Here is a 25,429-nt window from a genome sequence, read left to right as displayed (position 1 = left end):
CCGGGCGCAGCCTGCGCGGGGCTCGCTCGGACAGCGTGCGGCCCAGCGGCCGGCCGGCTTTGCTTTCGGAAAGACCAGCGGCCCCCTCGCAGGCCCGCCGCTGTAGCCCCCCGGCCCCGAGCGAACGGCGGCGGCGCGGCCCTCCAGCGGGACCGCCCGAGCCTCCCCCTGCGGCCGCAGAGGCCCCGAGCGCCGCCGGGCGGAGCGGGCCGAGCCCCGCGCAACGGCAGCGCGCCCCGGGGCGCAGCGCGAACCGGCCGGCCCGCCGCGGCCGCGCCCTCGCCCTCCGGCGGCACCGCGACAGCGGGTCTGACCCGCGGCCGCCGCTCCTCAGAGCCGGCGATGGCGGCGGCGTCCTCCCCCGCGCCGCCGTTATCCGGCCGATCTCCGAGCAGCCGCGGGCCGTCCCCCGGTCGCGGAGGACACGCGGCGCAACGGTGGGCTGCCCGCACCGCGCCTGCCGCCCTCCCCTACCCCGCCGGTCCCCGCTCACCGCCCCGGCGACGCGCTGCAGCACACAAGCGACGCCCTCCTGGGTCCCGCCGCGCCGCGGACTGAGCCGGCCGCTGCGCTCCGAGCAAGGACACCTGGGGCGCGACACCCCTGCCGCCGCCATCGCCCGATCGCGCAGCCAATGGCGAGGGCCCGCCACGCCCAGCCCGCGGCGCGTCACTCGCTGCGTCGCCCGGGCAACCAGCCGGCGAACGCCGTACGGCTCGAGACCCGATCAGGAGCGGGGAACACGCCATCTCGCCATGGGCTGCCCGCCAATGGGCCGCCGCACTCCCCTCTCCGCATGTCGTGATTGGGCGGCAGGACGCGGCTCATTTCCATACGCGGGTCGGCAGCCCCGCCCTCCCGCCGCGCCGCCGGCGCCGGGCGCCCCGGGCACGCCCCCGCTGCCTCGCCGCTGCCTCCCCGCTGCTTCCCGGCTGCCTGCTGGCGCGGCGCCGGCCCTGCCGGTCCGGGGTGCGGGCAGGCCGCCCCGGGGAGCCCTCCCGGGTCGTGGTGCTCCTGCGGCTCACGCCGAGGCTACCCCTCGCCGTGCGCCTGTGGGACCGGCTGCGTGCACTTTACCACGACGTTAAGAAACAGCGTAATCACGGCTTTTCTGCTTGTGAAACGCGGTGGTGCCCCCGGCATTCACAAAAAAGTGCAACACGTTTACATTTGTGGCTTTGGGGCGAAGAGGAACCGCAACTTTTTTTGCTCTTGAAGCACGGGAGGCTCCTCGTGCTCTTTGGGCACTGAGTCAGGTGCAAGACGGTATATTCGTGGTCGTGGTATGTTGCTCCAGTTTTGCATGGTCGTTTTGTGTCTCTGGGTCTGAGCTTGCAGACTTACCGTGTTGAAGTCCACACCAAACATAATCTGCAAGGATTTTTCTGTGGATGATCTATGCTCTGACTTGTCCCGAACTGCTTCTTAATGTGTGACATTTCATTTAGAAGTATTGCTAGTAGCTCCATGTGGTACTGTGCTGTAAAACATTAATGTGATGCCTCAGAAAAGGGTACGCTGATGAAAACGTTTCCTAAGAACTCCACCCAAAGTGGTTGTGGCCAATGATGAAATCATCTATGCCAGCTCAGTCTTTTACCATGTAAATACACTACCATCTTCAATGTGATGCTTATAAATCCTAATAACTTACTACTGTGCATCCATCTTCCCTGCCAGCTTCTTAACAGTGGGACTTGATGATCTCAAAGGTCTTTTCCAACCTAAATGATTCTATGATTCTTTCTTAAAACTCATGTTTTCTTGATAATCACACTTTCATTACTTGGAAAGAGTAAAGTATTTCCAGTGAGAATTCTGGAGTAATTTGATAATACGCACAGCCATTGCTATAATTGCACACGGATATGACTAATTCAAAGCAAAACAGCAATGTGTACACACTTTTAACAATTACGTGTAATTGATATATAATTTAAGAGGGCCTTTAGTGTCTTGCTCTGTTTTGCACACTTTTTCCATAGCAGTGGGTGATGAATATGGTTTGGCAAGTACTAACAATGATAATTTTATCAAGTTCACTGGGAGCAGGAGTCACTATCATGATTTGGAATTTACAGTCTGTGCAAGTATATGACATCACACTTTGGGCCATCAAGTTTTTGTATCTGTAGCCGTTGCAGTGGCCTGCCTGCAGCCCGGCTTCACACTGATAGAGGCCACAGGAGCAGCACTGTCCCCGCTGCTGCAGGGACGGAAGGAAAGCTAAGGCAGATTGGGCCTGCCTGAGGAAAGCACTGCTGTGATTAACAGCTGATTGCTGGGTTATGTACGAAAGTGCTACTGCAAATACTGTGAAAATCCTGGCAACTAATAGTTGGTTGTCTCAAGTGTATTCCAGCTCTTGAACACACGTACCATTCATGGTGCTCAGGACGCCAAATGAAGTTAGCTGCTTAAACGTGGCCGTGGAAGCGCAAGAATTAGAAAAAGGCATTGATTTCAGATGACACATAGGTCAGCGCATGCCAAGAGCACTTCGTGGCTCTGCTGAACGATGCGCTTGACACGGCCAGAACCAGCGGCCCCACGCCAGCGAGGAGCCACAGGGTACCACCGGCCGCGGCCGCCGGCGTGGGGACAGCACCGCCACCCCAGGCAGACCACCGCCCCGCCCCAGCGGCGCCGGCGGGGACCCGCCTGTCCCTTCTGCCACCAGCCACGCCCATCTTACCCTGCTCGAGGGGCTGAGCCTGCCGGGGACGGGCCCGCCCCCCCAGCCCCGCCCCCCAGCCCCGCCCCCCAGCCCCCCAGCCCCGCCCCCCAGCCCCCGCCCCGGCTGTCGGTGCCGCCGGCGGGGGAGCGAGGCGCCGCCGGGGCAGGCCGCCCCAAGATGGCTGCCGGCGCCTGGTGTGAGGGGAGCTGCGCGGCAGCCATGGGGGAGCAGGGCGGCGGCAGGGACAGCGATAGCGACGAGACCATCGTGGAGGGCTCCCTGACGGAGAGTGATGTGGAGGAAAGGGAGCTCATTAGGAGGAGGTGGTAACGCGGTGCCGCTCTCAGCTGCGCGTATCAGTGCGAGCGCGGCGGCAGGTGCGGCGCAGGGAGCAGGGAGGCGACCCGGGGAGAGGTGGCCCGCCGCCCCCCGCCCCCCCCCAGCCCAGCGGTGGGTTTGATCACTGGAGAACACCATCCAGCCACACACAGGAACCGTCCCTGCCTGCAGTGGACATGCAGTGCAAAGCAGCTGTCCCCGGTTATTTCACAAACGCGTGTTTTTAGGTTTTGGGGTTTTTTTCTCCCCGCCCTCAGAGCAGTTGTGCGTGCCCTTGGGCCCAGTGGCTCTCAGCGCTGCATGTGGCCCTGTTTATCCTGTGTGCCTGCGTGGGCTCCGAGCTGCGGCCTCCAGACCCTCCTGAGTAACATTTTAGTAGAATTGAAACGCCTCAGCTCCGAGCGAATAAAGAAAACACTATTAAATACAATTGCTGCTGATGTTATTTCTCCACAACTTTAACTTGACTCCATTTTCATGACATGATCTCTTGTGTTCTTTAAGACATGGCAACTCCAAGCAGCTGCACTTCTTTGTACTAGCTTTGTGGCCCGGTATTGGCTTGGAAATATGTAGATTGGTGATGTAATGTACCTCCCAGACTAAGGTTTTCCTGTGCAGGGTATCTGGTATATCCTCACAGCCTGGGGGTCCTTCACCGTTGGTGTTAGCATTAGAGGTGCACTTGTCACTGCCTGGCGAGTGCTGTCCCCACAGCAGAGGCTCAAGATGGCTGCCCTCAGCTGTCCTTGGGTTCATAGGGCTGAAAAGCAGAGCATACAACTGATTAATGGCATTATTATTATTATCACTATTATTATAACTATTGTTATTATTTTATTTTATTTTATTTTGCAAAGGTTGCCATTTAATTATAAGGACATGGCTTTGACAACTGAAATAATTAATAAAGGTAGGACAGAATTCTTTTTTCATTCTGTGTTGTTTTTTTCCATGAACTATTGCTGTGGCCGTTGCCTGAGTCCATGTTATTTCAACTTAAGTGTTGCATGAAGTTCATGCCTAATGAACTGCGTGTGCACTCATTAGACCCACAGTTTTAGATTATATTTTAGAAGAATGACCAGCACATTTTTAATACTTGAAAAACAGGTTTGCTCTTTATTTCTCCATTCTTCATGTGCACTATAACAGGATTCCTGGCTTGGGAAGTGTTTGAACTTTGATGCAGGGATATCCTTTTTATTTAGATATGTGTATTGTGTTTCAGCAGAATAAAATAAATAGAATCAAAACACATAATGGTCATATAAATGGAATCTATACAGATAATAGTATGTAACTATAGTTGCATGTGTTATTTAAAAAATAATATTGTTAATATATCCTTTCTTTTTAAATTTAACATACAATGTTTGGGCAGTGATATTTAGGTGCATGATTTTAAGTGTACTATTAAGTTACTTTAAAAATAAAGGCATGCACGCTCATTTAAAGCTTTAAAATCTTCCTCAGTAACTCCCTTAGAGCAGGTTGCATGAGCAAGCATGTTGGCATTATGTAATAGTTTTACTGGTACCTCCTTGGTATTTTTATGTGATACGTTTAACCTGCATCTTGTACATTCTACTCCAGCAATACAGAGACTACCTAGTCTGTTAAGTGACACAAGGTGCTATTAGTGTTCTTCCAGATTTTTTTTTGTTTGGCCTTTTACCAATTTGAAGACCTGAGTGGACAGTCTTTTCTTATCCACTTACTCTGAGTTAATACAGATCTTATCTACAGCCCACTGAAATCTGCTGAAACTGTTCCTATGACTGTGAATTCTGAATCTGAACCTTTCATAGTTGCTCAATAGTTTTTTCAGAGGAAAGAAGCATCATCTGATTTTGAAAGTACCTGTGGTTATCCCCTGGAGTTAAAACGTGGTAACATCCAACACACATGGTTTAAGGCATGTTTATTTGGCTCTTTGTTCCGTTTATGGAGTGGGGACTTGTGTGAGGGTTAGGTGGAGGTTTTTTGTCTGTAAATGTAATAGATGATACTTCTAGCACTCTGCCTGTGATATTTTAATTTCAGTAAGTTTATGTGTTCATGTATTTGTGCATATTTGTGCAGGAGCAATTTGGTGATGAGATACATAACAAAGATTAATTTGACAGCTATTTTATTAATGTTAGTAACAACGTTTTAGTTTTGAAACCTAAGGGTCCAACCTTGGAGGTTCCCCCCCCACCCCAAGAGAAGTTTTTCCTTTGCATAGTCATTAAAGAAAGTATTCTATATGGGAGTACAAATATTTTTAGTGAAATGGATCAGGCAACTTACCAAAATTGCAGTTGTTAGTTTAAAAAATAAGAGGAAAGTGTTAATCACCAATCCAAACTCAGGGAGGATTCCAGAACACTAAGTGAAATAATAAATTCTGACCCCAGCTGCTTTTATTAGTTTCTGACCTCTCATATGTTGAGTTTCAAAATGTAGTTAGGTAGACTGTTCAACCACTTAAATCCATTGCCTATCAGAAGCTTTGATACATATTCCTCAGTTACAGAGTTATGTTGCAATTTATGGAGTTATGGACAGTTGTGAAGAAATTAAGGCAATGGAAACTTCCTTTAGTTACTGTGTTTTTTTCTGTTTGTTGTTTGTTTTTCCTAGGACCTTCCTCTCCAGAAATCTCTTTTATACAGAAATTTTGTGGTAACACATATAGTCAGGAGGAAGAACAGATAAATCCAGTAGGTATAAAAATTATAAGTCTCCTGCTACACATATTTAACTATTAATTATTAATAGGCCCACTTGGTCTCCTATTCTTTATGTACAAAAGGGCCTGGTGGCTCACAGCTGAAATTAATTTGTTGGCAAGACAGTTGTAAGGTGTGTGGCACATTCTCTCTAGTAATGTATCAAATGTATCTCTTCCCTGGTATTTCATGAAGGTATAACCTTTCAAATTTGAGGAACAAGCCAGTAACAAAGACGAATAAGCCATGGAGCACAAACTTTTTAGTACGTTCCCTTCAGGAACTGAAAGATAACCATCTAGGTTAATCATGCAAGCATATACCTTTGGCTACTCATTATGAGATTAGCTGTGATCCAACGATTGGACAATTTTTGTTTAAAAAAGAAAGACATAATCTGAAGTGCAGAATAAAATGTCTGCTTGCATGATGATGGGGTAATTCTTCTGCTATATGGATAATTCTGCATTCCTGATTTACTAATTAACCTACATTTTAATATATTTGCTGCAGTTGGTAGCTAGCCTATAAACTTCTCTTTCAGTTCATTTGAGCAATCGGCTTTCTACCTATGTTGCCTTCACGGGCACGCAGTGACCTGGCTCAGGAACGGCACGGCGGCCGACCCCTGGCCGTGCGGTCCATCACTCGCAGACACCAATGTGGTGGATGGCAAATGGCATTTATTGCTGAACGACGTGACACTATATAGCCTAGGTTTACAATGTCACTTCTGTCTGCTTACATCATAAACTAAAAGCTGTTGGCTACCTGGAGGGGGGCCCTATGTTTCCGTACAGCGTGAGATCTTCCGGCCGCCAGGCCCTACCTAGCAACATACCTACCTATGACACACTCGTGAAACCATTAGAAAGAAACAGGTTTCTACTTTTTAACTGAGATTGTTTTAAAACCTGTGATTGTTACACTGTCTTTAGCGTTGTGGATTCACCAGTCCAAAGACCACTATATATGTAGCCTTATTCCAGTATAAGATGTTTTTTTAAAAGAACAAAACTGCTTCCTAGATGACAAAAAAAAGAGATGCTCCTACTGAAGTGAGTGTTTTTACACAGCATTGTAACATTGCAAATTACTTTGTCTCAACCAAATAGTTTGGATAACTCACATTTTTTTTTTTGTTTGGGCTTTGTTGTTTTTTTTTGCGTGAGACCTCCGTAGCTTGCTGCTGGCAGCTTGGTCGCACGCAGCATGGGGACAGTATAACATTTAAATCTTTACTCAGTGCTGTAAGGAATGGCATTGGCCTGTTGTCCTTGATACTTGCATATATAGATTGCACCAGTGTGGCTCTTCAGCCACTCTGAGAGCCAACATGGAATGTGCTTGTGTAGAAGCTTGCTTTCTACTGCATCCTCAGAAATGATCTTATGTGAATACAGCGTCTTGATGTGATGTGATGTAAGGGTGATGCGGCCCAGAGTGGCTGTGAATTTTTTCAGAAAATATACCATCTGTTCCTGTTGTTCAAAGAGTCTTGGCTTTCTTTGTACTTCACATGGTCAGGGGAGGAGGCTTGAGATACATAGTCCTAGCTTCGATTCTACCACGTAGGATTGTAAAAAAGACTTTTCTTTCGCTAGAGATGCTGTAGATACACGGACAGGTTTTGTAGGATTCAGGTTCTCCCCAGCTGACAAGTCGTTTCCATTATCTATTCTATGGCTTGCTTGTTCAGACAGGCCTTGTGATTGTAAGTTTGTGCTTTCACCTTTTTCAGGCTTTCTTTTTTTGCCCAGTTTGTTGAAGTGCACCTAAAATTGTTAGGTGGCACTTAGAACTTTTAAGCATTAGTCTTTTTTTGGAACACATCCAGAGTCCCCTCAGGTAGTTGACTGTATAAATAAGTGCTCAGATGAGAAAAATCAGTTGAGTTTTGCAGGAATTTCCTTGCCTAAAGCAAGAGAGTAGGACAAAAGGCTGTTCCTAGTACCTGCAGTCAGTCACCACAGATGCTATTTGTGTAACTTTTATGATTTGAGAGACCTATCAACCAATTGACAATACACTGGTTTTGCTAAGAACCTAATTTTTAGCAGACAAAATAGCTCCTTCTCCTTCTGAGGTACCGTGGTAGTTCATTAAACTTTAGTCATCTATCTGAGCAATGTTAGCCAGTCAGAGAGTTTTAGTAGCAGTTCTGCTATCCTCCTGACCTTGCTTGGTCTCTGGATAATGTTGTGTGTAAATACCAGACTGATTCGTTCAAAGGGTGTATTTGGCAAAGTCAATAACTTTCTGCCAACTATCCCATTGCCATATTTTGGAACATCAGGCAATAATTGTTGCACAAACTGTTTCTAAAGAACCTGTTCTGTTCCAGGGAGCCTTTTAGCAGTCCTTTCTACTGGTTGATCTCTGCATGTTGCTCTTTAGGTCATTGCTAAGACGGTTGCTTTTACTGTGTTGCTAATATCTTGTGCAAGCCAAATAAGTCATCACTTGGTACCTACACCAAGGTGTTATTTCCCAGAGTTTTCCTAGTGCTGTGAATGATCTCCACTGTATGTCGATGATTTGTTTAAAATTGCAGCCAGTATGCTGATAGTCCAGTAGTGATACCCAGTCTTCAGCTCATCTGGAAGAGAACCATTCTGCAGCTCACTTGCCTATTTTAATCATTCCTGGGTTGCCGTAGACTTTATATGAAGGCTTTTCTTTCCATAGTAGAGGAAATCTCTTCATTACCAGTCAGAGCTGCAAAAAGTGGATCCAAGCTCCTTTCACTAAGGAGTTTGAATGCAGCTCCTACTTCTGACATTAGCTCTCTCCTTACCCACATGTGCTTTCCTGTGTCTGCATGTGGCCGTCCTTCCACTTAGAGCTTGCTGATGTGCAGATCTTGTCAGCTAAGTTCCATAATTCTGCCTTTTCCAGGGATATTGGAAGTTGTACACTAAATTCCACAGTCTCTTGAGCAGCACCCTGTCTTATTTAATGAAAAGAGGGGGTTTACCCCCCAAAAATGTTACAACTGAGAACTGAAATAAAAATAGCTTCTGTTTAGGTCTTTTGATGTATAAAACACCTGAAGTTTAAAGCAATCATATCTTACTTGCATAGGTATGTTTTCGTTCTGGGTGAGTGTCGTCTTTGTAGTCTTAATTTATTTTTCAACATTTTTCCCAAGCAGCGCAAATAAAAAAAAGATTTAAGTGGAACAGGTTTTGTATCTTATTAGTAATGTGTGTACCGATCTGATTTAAAAATTCTGTTTCCCAATTCAATTATAGAAGGAAGAAGATAAGCATGTAATAAAGCTGAAAAAATAAATAATGAAGTACTTTGTTTACTAACTTGTTAAATATTTTTTTTTTCATTCAGATACCTCAAGAGGCATATGCATCTGACCAGCCTCAGCCTCTACTGCAGTGAGTATAATACATCACACAGGAATTCCAGTCAGACATACTGTGATTAAACAATTCCTTTATTTTCCATTTGTATATTATTTTATTCTTTGTGTTCCATTGTGAAGTGATTTTCTTGTTTGCTTAGCGAAGCATCCGTATTTATGTCAGAGGTAGTTCTGTGTCTGGTGTGGCTCAAACTGTACATGCATTTGGTTTTATTGATGGTGTTACCTTTCATTGTATAAAGGCATAAGCAACACGAATGACAGTAAACTGCTCAGGGAAAAGCATTAGACAAATAAATAAAAATATGTAATAAATAATGTTAGACCTTTTGTTCTTCAAAGCTATGAAAGGATTTCAGCAGAAGATGGATTTATAATAGAAATACAGAAAGAAGTAATAAAAAATAGGAAGGGTCATTTTTTCACTTAGAGAATGAATGTACAAATAGAACTCTGCTTAGGAAATCTTGAAGTCTTAATTACTGCATGTCCTTGCAAAGAGAAGTATGCCTCTAAAATAACTGCAGTTGTTTCCACAACTAATTGTAAGTACAAAACTTCATAAATAAACTCAAAGTACTGTAGAAATTTTCTTAAGCTGAGCAGGTACAATTCTTTCTCAGTAAGGACTTTTTCTTGTATTATTTAATTCTAGGGGTTGGATGAAGCATCTGTCACTTACTGAAAATATTTCTAAGTCTGGTTATTCACTAAATCCTGCAGTAGAGGGGAAGCAAAATAATTCCGTAGGTATGTTGTATTTTGTACAAAACTGGAAGTTGTTCTAGCTGAAGGTGAGTATCCATGTAGGTTTTATTCAGGATTTAACTATATGTGACCTTTACAACAGTTCTTTGGTTTTCATAGTTGTAGTCCAAGACAACTATGTTAGGATTGTTTGGAGAAATAACTCTTTTCCCAAGCCATTGTTATATTTGCATCTTAAAATTATTTCATTGCTGTGGCATATTCTGACAAAAGTTGCAGGCCACAAGGTACTCAGGTGCCATATGGATGTGTAAGGTAAGCGTGGATGTAACAGTCATTGGGGGTTCCTACATGCTTCTTACTAACATATCCAACAATCAAAGGCATCTGTAAGAAAGGAGAAACAAAAATGCCACTGGCCACTCAGAGATAGATCTGTCACCTGCTGCTACTTCAGTTGTACTTCTGTTCCTCTGTGCTCCAAAACTGCTGCATCTGTTTTGCTGTCTCCCTATTTGAGCTGATTTTTGCTAACCCAATAGAAAACTATTCACTTTATTTCTGATTAGGAAGTTCCCTGGGAATCGCATGAATGTCAAAACACAGGGGTGGAAGCAGGGAGGTTGGGACCAGCCCTTTTCAGAGGCAGTAAATTATTATATTGTTGTGGCTGTATTGTCTAATTGCATTGTAATTACAGAGCGCAGGGCATAGGTCTTATCTTATGAAATGGGCAGCAATTCCATCTGCTGATGGCCTCTGGAAGCACAAGGCCCTAAATCACCAGTGAATAAATATGACAGAATAGCCCTGGAATACAATTTATTGACTAACAGAGCCTAACTAGAAACCTTATTGTCAGTTCCACTTAGGGAACATGATTACAGTGATTTTTAAGGTTTGAAAATTCAACCTTAATCAGGAAGTGAGGCCATTTTATTAGAGATTCTGAGAACTTTCAGAAGTGGAAAGTACAACTGAAATATTTCTTTACTCTCCTAAATATAGATATCAAATTGAATGGTTTCCAGAAAAATCCAGAAGAAAAGGTTAGTGTATTTTTACAACTGAATGTATGTGAAATATCATTTAATTTAATGAGCATTAGAGAATATTTTACTGAAAAATACCTGGTTCTTTCATGTTAAAAAGCAGGCATATAGCTGTTGAAACTGACACTGAGCACATCAGGTAAAAACAAGAGATAACCTTTGTTTTATGCTTTTGGGGTAGAAACTGGAGTTATTAATCTTGCAGGGCACAGGGGTGGGAGCATAGCAGTAACAGCGAAGTAGGAAAGACATAACTGTGACGCAGAATCTATAAGGGCTGTTATTTAAGCTAAAGTAATGAAGACTTCTAGTAGCTTAAAGCATGTTTTCGACCAATGAAAGTTATGGGAGAGGCATTAAGAAGGTCTTTGAGGAGGAACAGAGTATCCCTGTTGTTCTCTTAGGGAGTAGTGACTGACTTGTGGACAAAAATAGGTAGCACCAGTTGATACATCTCTTTAGTAATCCTAAAGCTGCTCATGAGTGACAGGTTTCACTGCTGTGAGGTAAAAGTGAGGGAATAGCTTTACCTTTTCCCTCATTTTGCCAGCTTCTTTCTCAGTGAAACTGAAACGGGGATGATTCCACTCCAGTGTGAGCCTATCTACTTGGGTGTTGCAAGGTACTGCTTGTTTTCCTTGCTGTGAGTTTCTGCTGCTTTCTTTGGGCCAACACTAGCACTTGTTTGACCCCCAGTGTGGAGCAAGTTTTGGGGAGCAACTGTCAGATGCTGTTCAGTTTTTTAAAAATGTGCTTAGTTTTCAGCCAGTTTATCTTTTCAGTCCAGCTCCCCAGAAGATTAGGTAAGTGCCAGTGCAGCACAAGAGAGGATGTGGAAATGTACAGCTGAAGGCAAGTGGAAGGTTAGGGATTGTATGAACACTAATTTAGATAAGCTTAATGCAGTCTGAATGTTAGGAGCGTAGTTCACAAATAATACTGATTAGTTTAGTAATTATCTGCTTACAAGCACTGCTTTTGCACATAAAAGAAAGAAAATCTTGGAGGAAAGAAAGAATTCCCTGACAGCTTTCAGAAAGCACAGTAGCAAAAATTCAACAATATATCCGTGTGAACCATTCAACCCAGAAACACCTTGAGCAAAAATTTAAGTTTTTGCAACCACCGACCTAAACATCCAGTGGTCAGATATTTTCTTGATTCCTTTCTACTTCCCCTCTCCTCTTTTCCTTTCCAGCACTCTTTGCATTCTTGGTTTGCAGTCAGTGAAGTCCAGGCAGCAGTGAAGGACTTGAGCAGATTTCTTTCCAGTTAGTAGAGGAAGTGCTGGCAGCATTTAATGAAGGGATTCTTGGCCTTTGCCTCTATATGTTGTTGTCTGCAGCCGCAACGTTACTTGTGTCTGCTCTGCTACCTCTTCATTGCTCTCTCCTGTTGCCCTTCTGAGGCACAATGACCTCTGTGCTTTTTGATTTCTAGTCTAAATTCACCCCTGACCAGTTCATTGCTTTCAGGTCTCTGCTGGACAAAGAAGCTGTCATTGAAATTTGCTTTGTTGCTGTTTCTGCAGCAACTGCTCCTTACTTCCAACTTCCAAGTAACTGCTGTTATCAATTCCTATTGCAACGTCATGGACAGTTTTGAGGATTTCTGCAGCACTAGTGACATCAGCTGCCTGGGTCCTATAGAAATGAGAGGACCTCGGGTATATGTAATGCTTGCTGCCATCAGCAGCTTCTTAGGAAGCCTCCCATTAACTTACGGAGGATACCTGTTCCAGTATTTGTTCTCTGACATCCCAGTATGGAGCGATTTACAGCAATATGCACTGTAATTGTCTGCTGAAATAACCAGCTTAATGCAGAGACCATAGCATTATGGCTGTTTAATCTAGTCCCATAGATTTGTACCTGTTTAGAGTTGGATATAAATCAGTTTTGTTTTCCTTTTTTCAGGAAGCCTGATTACAGTTGATGTTGGGGAAAAAACAGTGCTTGCTAAAATTCACCAAAAGCAAATTTGAGACCAGTATGGCAAATTGTTCATGTCTTATAGCAAATACAATTGATTACAGATCAGGTATCCCTTCTCATAGAACAAAGAAAAAAATTAAATCCCCATGGCTATTCCTTTTTGAAAAATACACGGCTACCAATATAGAACTATAATACCAAGTTTATTAAATGAGACGTTCTCGTTGTACAGAATTAGTTAAATAGAACACAATCAAAATGCATTGAAACAAAGATTGCCTATCACTAGTCCCTGGAGAATAGGCAGATTGAATGCCTTGAGAATATCTCCAGAGACAGTATTTTAGGAGCCTGGAGTAGGAAGGTTGGAAATAATTGTGAATTACTCTTTTTGCATGTTGACTAATGTTGGCACTGGCAAGATCTGACTGCTGCAGGAAAACCTTTTGTGAGAGGAAACAGTGGTCATCACAGGCTATTCACAGCTAGGACAGACACCTTGACAACCAGTCAAGTCACTGGACATGTTATTTTATCTATTCCTGAAAATACAAGACAAATTTGTTAAATCCTGACACCATAAAGTGACCCTTGCTGAGTTTTCTTGATCTTGATGATATAGCAGCTCTGATTTCTGTTGTGGTTTGTATGTCAACAGTGGGGCCAGTACTGTTAAACACCTCCATTTGTGACCTGGAAAATGGAACAGCATGTACCCTTAGCAAGTTCAGAGGCAGTGCTGGAGTGACTGATACACCAGACAGTTGTGTTGCCATTCAGAGGGACCCAGACAGATTGGAGAACTGGGCAGAGAGGAGTCTCATGAAGTTGAGCAAGGGGAAATGTGAAGTACTGCATGTGGGGAGGAATAACCTCAGACATCAGTACCCACTGGGGACCAACTGGCTGGAAGGTATCTCTGCAGAGAAGGTCCTAGGGATCGTGGTGGACAGTAAGCTGGCCTCGAGCCAGTGATGCACCCGTGTGGCCAAGAGGGCAAACAATATCGTGGGCTGCACTAGGAAAAACATTGCTAGCAAGTCGAGGGGGCTGGTCCTCTACTCAGAACTTGTAAGGCAGCCTCTGGAATACTGCATCCAGTTCTGCATCCTCAGTACAGGAAAGATACAGACACATTGCAGCGAGTCCAGCACAGGCCATAAAGATGATTACAGGGCTGATGCATCTAGTTCTCTAAGGCCTTTGATGTGGTCCCCTACAACACCCTTCTCTAGATTAAAGAGAGGATTTGATGGATGGATGGTTTGGCGGATGAGGAATTGGTTGGATGTATGCATCCAGAGGGTAGGGGTCAATGGCTTGATGTCCAGGTGGAGATCAGTGACAAGTGGTGTTGCTCAGGGGTCACTATTGTCACCAGTACTGTTTCATATCTTCAGCAATGACATAGACAGTAGGATCTAGTGTACCCTCAACAGGTTTGCAGGTAACAGCAAGCTGAGTGGTGCAGTTGACGTGCCTGGGGGCTGGGATGCCATCCAGAAGACCTGGACAAGCTCAAGAAGTGAGCCCATGTGAACCTCAGGGGGTTCAGCAGGGCCAAGGGCAAGGTCCTGCCCCTGGGCTGGGGCAATCCCCGGTATCAGTACAGGCTGGGGGGTGAAGGGATTGAGAGCAGTGCTGTGCAGAAGGACTTGGGGGTGTACCAGTGCATGAAAAGCTGGCCATGAGCCAGTAATGTGTGCTCGCAGCCCAGAAAGCCAGCCAAATCCTGGTCCGCATCAAAAGAAACGAGGCCAGCAGGTCGAGGGAGGAGATTCTGCTGCTCTACTCTGCTCTGGTGAGACCGACCCCACCTTGGAGTACTGCATCCAGCTGTGGAGCCCTCGGTGCAGGAAAGACATGGACCTGTTGGAGGGGGTCCAGAGAAGGGCCCCCAAAATGATGGGAGGGGTGGAACACCTCTGCTGTGAGGAAAGGCTGAGAGAGCTGGGGTTGTGCAGCCTGGCAAAGAGAAGGCTCTGGGGAGACGTTGTAGTGGCCTTTTGATACTTACGGGAGACTTTTTAGCAGGGCCTGTTGTGATAGGACAAGGGGTGACGGTGTTAAACTAAAAGAGGGTGGGTTCAGACCAGTTGTAAGGAAGACATTTTTGTAATGAGGGTGTTGAAACACTGGCACAGGTTGCCCGAGGAGGTGGTAGATGCCCCATCCCTGGAAACATTCAAGGTCGGGTTGGACTGGGTTCTGAGCAGCTTCATCTAGGTGAAGATGTCCCTGCTGATGGCAGGGTGTGGGTGGACTAGATGACCTTTAAAGGTCCCTTCCATCCCAAACTATTCTGTAATTCTATGATCTTTTGTATAAGAGGACAGACCAAGAGAGCTAGGGCTGTTCAATCAAAAGAGAAGACTTTGGGGAGATCTTACTGACATCTATGAACACCTGACAGGAAGGAATGAACATGAGGGAACCATACTTCTCAGTAGTGCCCACTGATAGTAAAAGAGGCAGTGGACACAAAGGAAAAAGAAAGAAGTCCCATCTGAACACAAAACAGTACTTTTTAACTGTGAGGGCGGTCAGACAGTAGAACAGGTTGCCCAGAGAGGCAGTGCATTTTCCATCTGTGTAGATACTCAGAACCTGACTGGACATGGTCCTGGGCAATCTGCTGCAGTTGTACGGCTTGAGCAGCAAGGTTGGACTAGATGATCTCAACAGGTCCCTTCCAGCTTCAACTGTTCTGTGATTCTCTGTGTACCTCTCATGTCCCAGTATATTGCAGTAGTGTTCTTCTTAGTGTTCGCAAAAAAGCTGGTAATGTTGTTCCAAGCCTTAACTCCTTTTTAGTGATTCTCTTACATGTATGTATCGAAAGGTTGAACTCTGCTGTTGTTTGACTAAGAGCTAGCAGGTACGGGAGTCCACTTAACATTTCCACTCCAGCTTTATTATTTACATTTCAGTATTATTTTATCTTGTAACATTTGTAAGCCACAGTCTGTGACACCGAATAGTCACCAATTTCTCAAAGATGCGGGGAAAAAAAAATCCTTGTGTGTCAAAATTCACCAAGATGATGTGAATGCACTGACATCTGCTGGAGCTGACCGGCCAGATCTAAGCTTGCTCGTGTGCAGGAGGAGAGGTAGACATCTAAGGCTTAGGCTAAGCCTGGCTCGCTCACTGGCCTTGGGTGCAGTGAGTTTATTAACTCATAGTTTTTATATCCATGGTGAAGTAATTTGTTTTTCTAGATGAGACCTCTGCATGACTTCCTTGTCCACCTGCTTTCTCTGGTGTAAGATTCTGACTCGGCTGAGGCCAGAGTTGGCTGTGGCCATGATCAGTAGTTACCCAGCATGTGCTCACTGGGTAAAATGGGGAGATGAGATTCTGGGCTGATGCTAGAAGGTCAGCAGGATTTGTGCCTGGATTAAGGAGCACTTTGATTTGGATTTGCACTGGGAATAATTGAGACATGAGGATAGTGGCATTTAAATCAAGGCTTTTGAAGCAGCTCATGCTTAGTGGAAGAGTTTCGCAGATGCCATGAGATGGCTGGTGTTCAAACCCTGAGAAGAATTAACAGCCTCATGCCAAAGAGATGACTTTTTCTCTTTGGCATTCTTGCATAGGAACCCCTTCTTAAAATTGATTGCTCTTTTGGCATAGGATGGACTTAAACTTGCGTTTACAACTATGTTGAAATTTTACTGCTGAGCTACTGACTTGAGGGGGAATCCTGTTCCTCCTTTGAGTAAAACTTATGTGTGTGCAGACTGGGCTCCATAGTAGAGAGAATTCCTTGTTCTGATTCAGTTCCCAGATGACTCAGCATTTCTCCTTCAGCAGCCTCTCTGTATGCCCTGGGGCTTTAAGTATTTTTGTGGATAACTGGCAGCTGAGGATGGATTTTAGGGAGGGAAGGTTTCGACTTTTACTATATTCTACAGATTTTAATTACTTGTCGACAAGCAAGTCCCGCAGGATTTTGCCAACAGAAATGCATGATGAAGAAATTCAGGCATCTGTAGTTGGATAGGAATTTTGACAAGACTAGTCACATTTAAGTTTTGGATTTCAGTTGGCATCTGGATTTTTAGAATCTTGCAAAATTAGTCATTTATGCCTGCCTGATTCTTCTCCATTAATAAAAATGTGAGTTTCACCTGCCCTTCAACAAATGCACCAAGCCTTTTTCTTAGGAAATTTGTCATATGCATAGACAGTGTTTATACCACTTTATACCTCTTGTTTCTTCAGGCACAGAAAGTTACGTCAGTGGGCTTTTTTCCCAGTTGTTAAAAGTCTGCAGAAGTTAGAGAAGTGGTCTAAAAAGAAACTGTCATTCAATACAGCAAACTAAGAAGCAGTCAGTAATTAAGAAGGAACAATTAGCTCAAAAAGGAAACTTTGCCACACAGGTACAAGATAGCAAACAGCAGATCAGGGAATATTTTTTCAACAAAGAAGCAGGGTTTTATAATGACTTACAAACTGAATATGAGTCAATACTGTTAGATTTCTTCCTTTTCTGTTTTATTGTTCATGAGCTTTATCAAAATTATGTTACCAGTGTTTAAAGGATTCTTGCACTGCCTACTATTGCCACTTGGTGGCAGCAAGAGTCTAAAAATGTAGTGCAGATTTTCCTAAGATCCAGTATTACTAAGCAACAGCACGGCTATATACAAATGTTGTATAGATAAAAACATTTACAGGTCTGCTGAGGCATCTGATTTTCTCCTACAGAAGCATTTGAAACAGGGATAGGAAAAAATGGAGAAGTTATTTATTGGTGTAAAAGTGAGTGCATCTGTTGAAAGCAACTCAAAGTGATTAGAAAAACAGTAACAGTATTACTTTTCCAAGAACAGTTATGTTTTTATGGTTCTGTACTCAGTGTGGAAACTCAAATGGGCAGCCTCCAAACATACTTCTAAGGTTTTGAACTGAAGCTTGTGAGGCACATATGCTCCATACCTGTGTGGGATCCACATAAACACATGATCAAAGCTCATATATTGTGCTTTACTACCTATGTTTTTTATATTACTGTGAGTATGTTCACTTTTGTTATTTCAGGGTGACAGAAATTTTTAATGCCTTCCTTTTAAAGTCCTCTAACGCCCTCAGGTCATTGGCAATGGCATAATGTCTTTTGCTTTATAACAGATTGTTTCTCCTACTCTGGATTTTCCCTGCTAAGGGGGGGTCAACAGCTGAAGTGCTCTACTTTTGAAACTGAGGACTCAGTCTAACTCTTGTGAAGAAATTTTATGAGTTCTTAGGGAAGACTTTGAGCTTTGTGTTTTATGCAAAAGCTGCAAATAGAATATATGTGTATATGGATGACTTCTAAAGTGAATGTTAATCACATTTTTAGAAAAAGTTTCCCTTTTTGTGATTTTTTTTTAATGTCACAGAAATTAAGTAATTACAAAAAATAAAATTAAGTAATGAGTTCTCTCTCCATTATCTGGATGACTGGAGGATATAATAACGGTTCCAAAGGAACAGACACCACAAGACATATTTCCACATGTTTTAGAAGATTGCCAGAGAACCCACGTGACACTTACTGACACAGATAACAGAGCAGATGAACATTTCCCTAATAATGATACAGATCTTTCACTGACATTCCCAGGGAAGATTTTCATGGAAACATTCACTGAACAGAGCGTAGAGACTGGTGAATTTGAAACTGGTGATTCTGAAAGTCTTGAAGTGACCAATCCATTGTCTGACAAGTTAGAGTGTCAGGGTCATGCCTTTCCCGTTGATCCATCAGCAGATGAGAGCAGTGATGCCCGCCAGTACAGCATGTGACAGCTCTGAATGCCTTGTCAGGATCTGTAGTACAACTTGTCACTCCCGTAGTGCCAAATGAGAGACAGCTTAACACCAAAGGAGAGCGGTTAAATTCAGAACCCGATATTCCCCAGTTAGATGATGACTGTACACAAATAACAAATGTGATTGAACCTCAACTTGTTACAATTCAGGTGGAAGAAACAAAAACCTTAACAGGATCTAACTTGCAGAGTACAACAAATGAGCAAGTATATACACAGTTTAATCAATATTTTAAAATTTATGTTTATCATAAAATATTTTATAGAATAGCCAAATTATTTGGAGTAAAGAATGCACTGGCATCAGGAATTACATTAGTGTAATAAGTTTCAATCTTTTTCATTCTAAAATTCCAGTAGGTTTTTTTTTTGTTTGATACATCCCATATTACGAAAATGGCTGAACTTGCTAGGATAGCAAATCCTAGTAAAGTTAATTCAGTGACTGACATGGAAATCTAGAATCAGCATCGGAGTTTCAAACTACTGGTCCCCCTGTAAGTCTTCTATGTCTTGCATGGTCTCCAAGGGAAGTTCCAAAACACTATTCTGTTACAGCCAGTATATGCACACTGGCGTATGAAGCCAATTCCAGCTTCAGGTTTCTACCCCATCTGGTTCTGGTTTTTCTCCAGACTATACTATCCTGTTTTCTGCAGTCATAGTTCTCACCACCGTAGCATACAAATGCTTTGCAAGTGTTACAAAAGAAATTATAGCTATGCCTTTCCTGTAAACTATGAAGATTACTTATGGGGATTTTTTACACAAGTACAATGTAAATGGATGTATGGATATAACATGTGATCCTTTCTGTTTCTTCTCTTACCTTCTGCTGTTCTCTCCACAATGTTATGTCCTGTGCTGTAAAAATGATCTGGAGTAGCTCATTTGGATTCAACAACATTAATGCAAAAATCTAGAGAGGAACATGAAGGGAAAGCAACACTATAACCTCTTCCTGTTTAGGTTATAGTAAGAGAAAGAAATGGATACATATGAGATGTTATATTTATGCTATGGAGTGTAGTAGACATCCCATGTAAACCTGGATTCTCTTCCTCTGCTCTGTGTTGTCTTTGAATAATCTGGAGCTGCAAATCAATGATCAGCCACATACAACTAGCTATTTAAGGTGATTTTACAACCACTCTGCTTCCCCATAATGGCATAAAGTATTCAAAGACTATGAGTTAATTCTGTCTTTTGATGGTAGCGTTAACTGAATATAACAGTATATAATAAGAAGTGCCACAAAGGTAACAGGTAGCTAATTTCAAGGTGCTGAAAGGTCTCTTGGCTAATTGTCTCAGAACCATAGCAACTTACAAAGCTCTTCCAGTGAAGTGTTGATTTCTGAAATTTGTAGCACAGCTGTGTGAAGCTTAATGTATAGATTTACTCAATATTGCAATTAAGATTGTGAAGCACGGTCTAGTGGGAATGGGGATCTATAACCTCCTGTCGATTAATAATTGATTTTAGCTTTTTTGTCCCTCCATCTGCTGTTCTTGAAAGCAGAAAGTAGGGAGGCAATTTAATGAGGAAAAAATCCCAGTTAATTTTTTAGTAACAGTTTTGTTCTAGCAGTATATTGTCCTCGGTCTTTTCTCATCCTTTTCTTCAGAGGATCCTTGTTGTGATGAAAGAAGTACCCAAAAGAGGAGATAAAGGTGTCCTATAGATGCAGTCAGGGTGCTGGATAGCCCATTTATTTTAATACAAGGTCCCTTACAAAGCAAGTGGCTTTTTTGTTCCTCTTTCAAATGTTCTCTTCTTCTTCTCTAACCTTCTTATAGCAGATGTGATGCCATGGGAAGTACTGCATTGGTAGTTTTGTAAACTGGAATATTTGTATTTCCCCAACTGCCATGTTAACATGCACATCTCTTGACCTAGAATGCAGTTTGTCTCTTCAGTATCCTCTCTGCTGAATATTAATTAAGAAATTAATCAGTGAATCCTCCACGTCCATCTGTGTCCCAAGAAAGGACTAACAAGTTCTCCCACATCACTGTGAAAGAATTTGTATGTATGTGTGCTGAGAGTGTATCCTAAGAGCTTTCAGCATTACTCAGGTGTGCAATAAGCTAATGAATACCCACGTTTCAACAGCTTGAGTGATACCCAGCAGCACATCACACTCACTTGACTAGAACAGTGAATAGACTCAAGTAATTCAAATTAACTACCATGTGACGATGTACCTTTAGTGTGGGATTTCTCTCCCTTACTGTTAGGGATAAGCCTTTGGTATACACCATTTAGGTTCCCCTTTGCACCAGTTAGGATGAGGTGAGTACCATCATCTCTGTAAATAACTCTTCCTCTTCACCAGTGGTAAGGGTAATGAGGATGCCTAGTGTCATCTAGGTGCCTGGCTTTTAGAGGGCTGAATGTGTGTGAAGTGAATCTCACCTGTGGAGGCTGTAGCTCAGGGTGGGTATGTCTTTAGAAACAGCTTCTCAGCTAGGAGTTACTGAACCTCAGGTGAAACACGATTCTTGATCTTGTGCACATTTCTAGGCTTGTGTGAGAGTAAGATAAGGTGGCTAGATTAAGGCATTTTAAATACCACTTTATTTTTTAGGACAGGAGCTCATGTCCATAGGAAACTGAAATGAATCTGTTAAGTCATTGCATATGTCCAACCAAACAACTTTCAGGTATTATCAACTTTCATTCACTATCAGCCAGGCTAGATTAATTATTTAAGTTGTGATTCTGAGTATCCTAACTTCGTTGGCTGATTCTACTAGGTTTCCATGGTGTGGCATACTACTTTAGGACTGCCTTTCCTATGGCAGCTTATGTGTCTTTTGTCTGTAGAATTCCAGTTATTCACTTAAGCAACACCTCCATTGCCTGTGAGAACACATATAATTTACAAGATAATGTTGTTGGAGCTCTTATATATACAGCCCTTGTTTTAACTGCATACTTACCAGTTGCATGTAAAATTTATTTTTTGTCACAGCCTGTGGGTGATCAGCAGGGAGAGAAAGAAGTAATTTCAGATTACTGGGATGCCACCTCTAGTGAAAAGCAAACTGGTGAGGGGAGTTCATATTCAGTGGAGGCTGCAGCATCTGCAGAAATAGACCAAACAACATCAATGAAAGAGATGAAGTTAAGAGAGACCTCCTTGAGAAAGTGCAGAGATTATGTTTCCAGTCATTGCCAAATACCAGAAGAGACTCAGCAGAAGGTGCCTCACAGTGGTGGTACAGCAAGAAACACAGCTAAGGATTTTGGGTATGACAAAGTCTCACGTAATGTTCTTAAATTCTGTTTTTAAATTAATGTAACAAATACAATGCATACAGAGTACTCATTCCTCATATGAATGACTTTAAATGATTGAAAGATAAAGTTTTACCTTTTATTTAAAGATCTGGAAGTTAGTTCCCCTCCTGATACAGTCTTTACCTAGTACTACCTAAGTGTGCCTGTATACTGGCATGCCATTACAGATTTCCTTTTAAAATATACCCACATTCTTAGCTCTATTATAAACTTCAATTTATATACAGAACAGAGTGGTTTTTTTGATTGTAAACAAATCTTTTGTCAGTAAAATTCAGAAATCTACTTCCAAACACAAGCAAGATGTAGAAACAATTCTGAATGAGGACAGAAAAGCTATGCAGAGAAGGAGCAAGAGAATTGAAAACAAACAGAGTAAGATATTTTGTGATGTTTATCTTACAGACTATTTTTGTATTTGAACACTTATACTGATTCTAATATAATTCACAGACTTTCCAATATATTGTGGCATAGATTTATTTTAAGAAGATAGTATAAACATTCCTTTAACAAATTAAAAGTACTGATAAATTCCCTCACTTGCTTAATTCTACATATTAGCAACCTAACAGTTGACTTGTTTGCATAAACTCCTTAAGACTCACGAGAATTTTTTCAGGATGCAGTTTTTATCACAATGTTGTATATGAAAAAATTATGGTGTAATCTGAAAAGCAGAAGAAAAATATTTTCATGCAGAGTGAAAATGTAGATGCTGATACACATGTGTATATCCTTCTATAATCTAGTATTGTGTGCAACATCATTCTGAGAGCAGCGTTGACCTATACGAAATAGTTCATTCTATTTTGCATGCCTGCTGTTGTTACCCTGTCTGTTTTAAATGTAGTGTTACAGTGCCTTTAATACCACAGTCACAAAGCACTGTTTTGAGCTATTCTTCCTTGCAATGTGCTTTTTCAGAGGGAAAGATTGCTATTTTTCATCCTTTGAAGATGCATGCCAAGAAATTCTTTGCCTTGCAGACAAAGTGTGTAGGAGAATACAGAATTTCCTCACCTAAGTGCCCAACTCCAGCATCTTTAAGATTGGGGTCTTAAAAGTTTTTTTCTTTGTTTGTTTAAGCCCACTCAGTCTGGATTTATTTGTGCACCTACAATCAATCATTTAAGCACCTTACAATGTTTGGAAGTATTTGCACTGTAACAGCTACATTATAGATCTTATAAAATATGAGTAATTTTACCTCCAATTAACAAACATTCTCTTTTGCAGCCTTTATATTGTTCTCAGTGAAAGCTTGTTTTTATGAGATTTAAAGTTGTATGACCAACTGCTCACCTATTTCAAATTGACTTACTAGTTTCCACTCAAAAACCAAGCTGTTGGTTTTTTAGTGTGATTTCTGCAGAAAGAGTTGCACTGTCTGTAGAGGTAGCTTCATGTTAATCTGGTCTAGCAAGTTTACCACCCTTTTGCATCAGACCTAGCAACAGTCTGTGAGTCACTTTGGTTTGGTAATTCAGTGAAAAAACAGCCCCATGAAAAGTTTCCATTTGGATCAGCAAGCATCACGTGTATTGTACAAGGTCAGGCAAAAGGAAGGCGCTAGGAAGGTACGAATGATGGGAAATGGGTCCTCTGGAAGTAACAAGTTAGATTGCGTTGAATGTGACATAAAACTGCACCTTGTCCTCTGTGTGTCTGTGCAGTTTAATCCCTCTTGAACTGCATGGCTAGGGACTGCAATATCTTAAATGATTAACGTCTTGCAAAGCCAGACCAGTAGAGAGGGACTGTCCATGTGTTCAGCTGAGGGAAGGTCATGGGTAAGCCTGTATCTGTTAGATTATAAAAATCTACACAGAGTCAAGAAAGTTGGGAATTAGTCTGTGCTCACAGTATATCCCCAGGTACAAAACAGCAGAGACATCAGGCTCTGTGAGTTACATCTCTGGGAGAGCTATGAGTTTTAAGATCATACTTAAAATGTCTGTTTCTGACGCCCAGGTGGAGTTTCAGGGCCAGTGAGCCACATCTGCTAGAGGCTGTGGAGAGGAGCAGTGTATATAGCCTGCTGTCCCAAGGTTTTTCATTAGTAGATCAATTAATGGCCTAGGCCATGCATTGTGCTTTCTGCCGGGCAGTCCTCCTGTCCTTTCCTTCCTCCCTTCTTTCTTCCCTCCTGTTCTTCAGAAGAGGCAGTAACCAGGATGCTATTCTCCGCACTATGGAGAGATGCTGGAATGGCATTGCTGGTGAAGTACATAACAGTTTATCTATGTATTGGAGATAATATCTCCCAAGCTGAAAACTGTAACGAGTGCATAATGGGATATAGCATTTGTTTTGTAAAATAATAAATTAAAAATTAAAATTAGTATCTTTTACGTATTTTACATTACGTCTTTTACATTTAGGCCTCGTATTCCCAGGCCAGCTGTGCACCTCCTGCTCATTGCAGAAATGGCTGAGTTAGTTGTGAAGTAATGGGGAAAAGTGTCCTGACGGAGCTAATGTCAATGCCTATCCTAGTGTAAATACTTCTTGCTCATGAAGCAGAGGTTTTAAAACATAACTGAGTACAAAAGAACTGCTAATAAATTTGACTTTTAAGAAAAGAGAAATTATTGAATAATTGACTAGCTATTGAAGTGGTCATCTTGTAATGAATGAATTGTAACCTAGAATAGCAGTTTTATCACCCAATGGGAAACAATGCACTTTGCAAAAATGTCATTAAAAAGGAAGAAGACTAAACTTAACCACTTTTACAAAATCATATTCATGTGTGTTGAATTTCAGTTGAAGTTTTGTTATGCAATTCTCTATGGTATCTCTTATTGCATGGCATTATTATTTAATTGGTAATGCATTTTTTAAGGTATTTATTTCTACTAGATTGAATGAGCATTTTTTCTCTAGAAAGCTTATTTACCAACAGTAATGCAAAGTGAAGCCAAAAAAAGAAAGGAAAGATGTTTTTCCATTCACAAGATCTTTTACATTATTTTTCAGGACAAGAAGCCTTTGGTAGGACTTCTGCAAATCTGGCTTGCCCCATTTCACTTTCAAGAATCAATAGGAGCAATATTTATGGTGAAGGCTTACTGTATAGAGCTGTTGCTCATGAAGATGTAAACCTTGTACGTAACATAATAAAAGCTGGTGGAAATGTAAATGTTCAGGATTATGCTGGTAAGTTGCAATGGTATTAAAATATTATTTTCAAAACAAGAATCTACCTATAACTAGTAAAAATATATATTATGAGTTTGTGCAGTTTGGATGAGACTGGAGGTTTCTGACTAGTCAGTAGATAATTAAATTTTTTATTGGTTTAACTTGGTAGTTGCTCATGAGAAAATACGTAGACCTATGTGTAAAAATACTAAAAAATAAAATTTTGCAGAAAAAGTAAGCACTTGAAAAATGACAGTCATGCAGTTAAGTTTACTTAGCCTTAATTCAATAATCTGGTGTATGCATATCACAAAACAGTTTTTAGTTAAATGATCAATATAATGT

At 42.2% G+C, this 25,429-nt stretch overlaps 1 protein-coding gene across 9 annotated transcripts in view; it reads left to right on the top strand.

The window, feature by feature from the left end:
• Window positions 1-2,801: 2,801 nt before the first annotated feature.
• Window positions 2,802-25,429, top strand: part of ANKRD31 (ankyrin repeat domain 31) — a 75,360-nt gene continuing 52,732 nt past the window's right edge. For 5 of the 9 annotated variants that reach the window (XR_005101864.1, XM_037373107.1, XM_037373106.1 and 2 more), the window contains exons 1-9: window positions 2,802-3,000; window positions 3,877-3,929; window positions 5,645-5,724; window positions 9,079-9,125; window positions 9,768-9,862; window positions 10,829-10,869; window positions 21,609-21,886; window positions 22,206-22,312; window positions 24,920-25,099. Coding sequence is in view for 8 of the 9 variants with exons in the window: in XM_037373107.1 (XP_037229004.1) it covers window positions 2,855-3,000; window positions 3,877-3,929; window positions 5,645-5,724; window positions 9,079-9,125; window positions 9,768-9,862; window positions 10,829-10,869; window positions 21,609-21,886; window positions 22,206-22,312; window positions 24,920-25,099 (1,027 nt within the window). In the remaining variant the exon portion in view is untranslated. Of the gene's footprint in view, window positions 3,001-3,876; window positions 3,930-5,644; window positions 5,729-9,078; window positions 9,126-9,767; window positions 9,863-10,828; window positions 10,870-21,608; window positions 21,887-22,205; window positions 22,313-24,919; window positions 25,100-25,429 lie in introns of those variants that run through there. The other 4 variants (XM_037373108.1, XM_037373109.1, XM_037373110.1 and 1 more) reach the window with 4 other exon arrangements.

The sequence above is a fragment of the Falco rusticolus genome, chromosome Z (genome assembly GCF_015220075.1).
Source record: "Falco rusticolus isolate bFalRus1 chromosome Z, bFalRus1.pri, whole genome shotgun sequence".
Taxonomy (NCBI): domain Eukaryota; kingdom Metazoa; phylum Chordata; class Aves; order Falconiformes; family Falconidae; genus Falco; species Falco rusticolus.
This window is presented reverse-complemented; position numbering and strand designations above follow the sequence as displayed.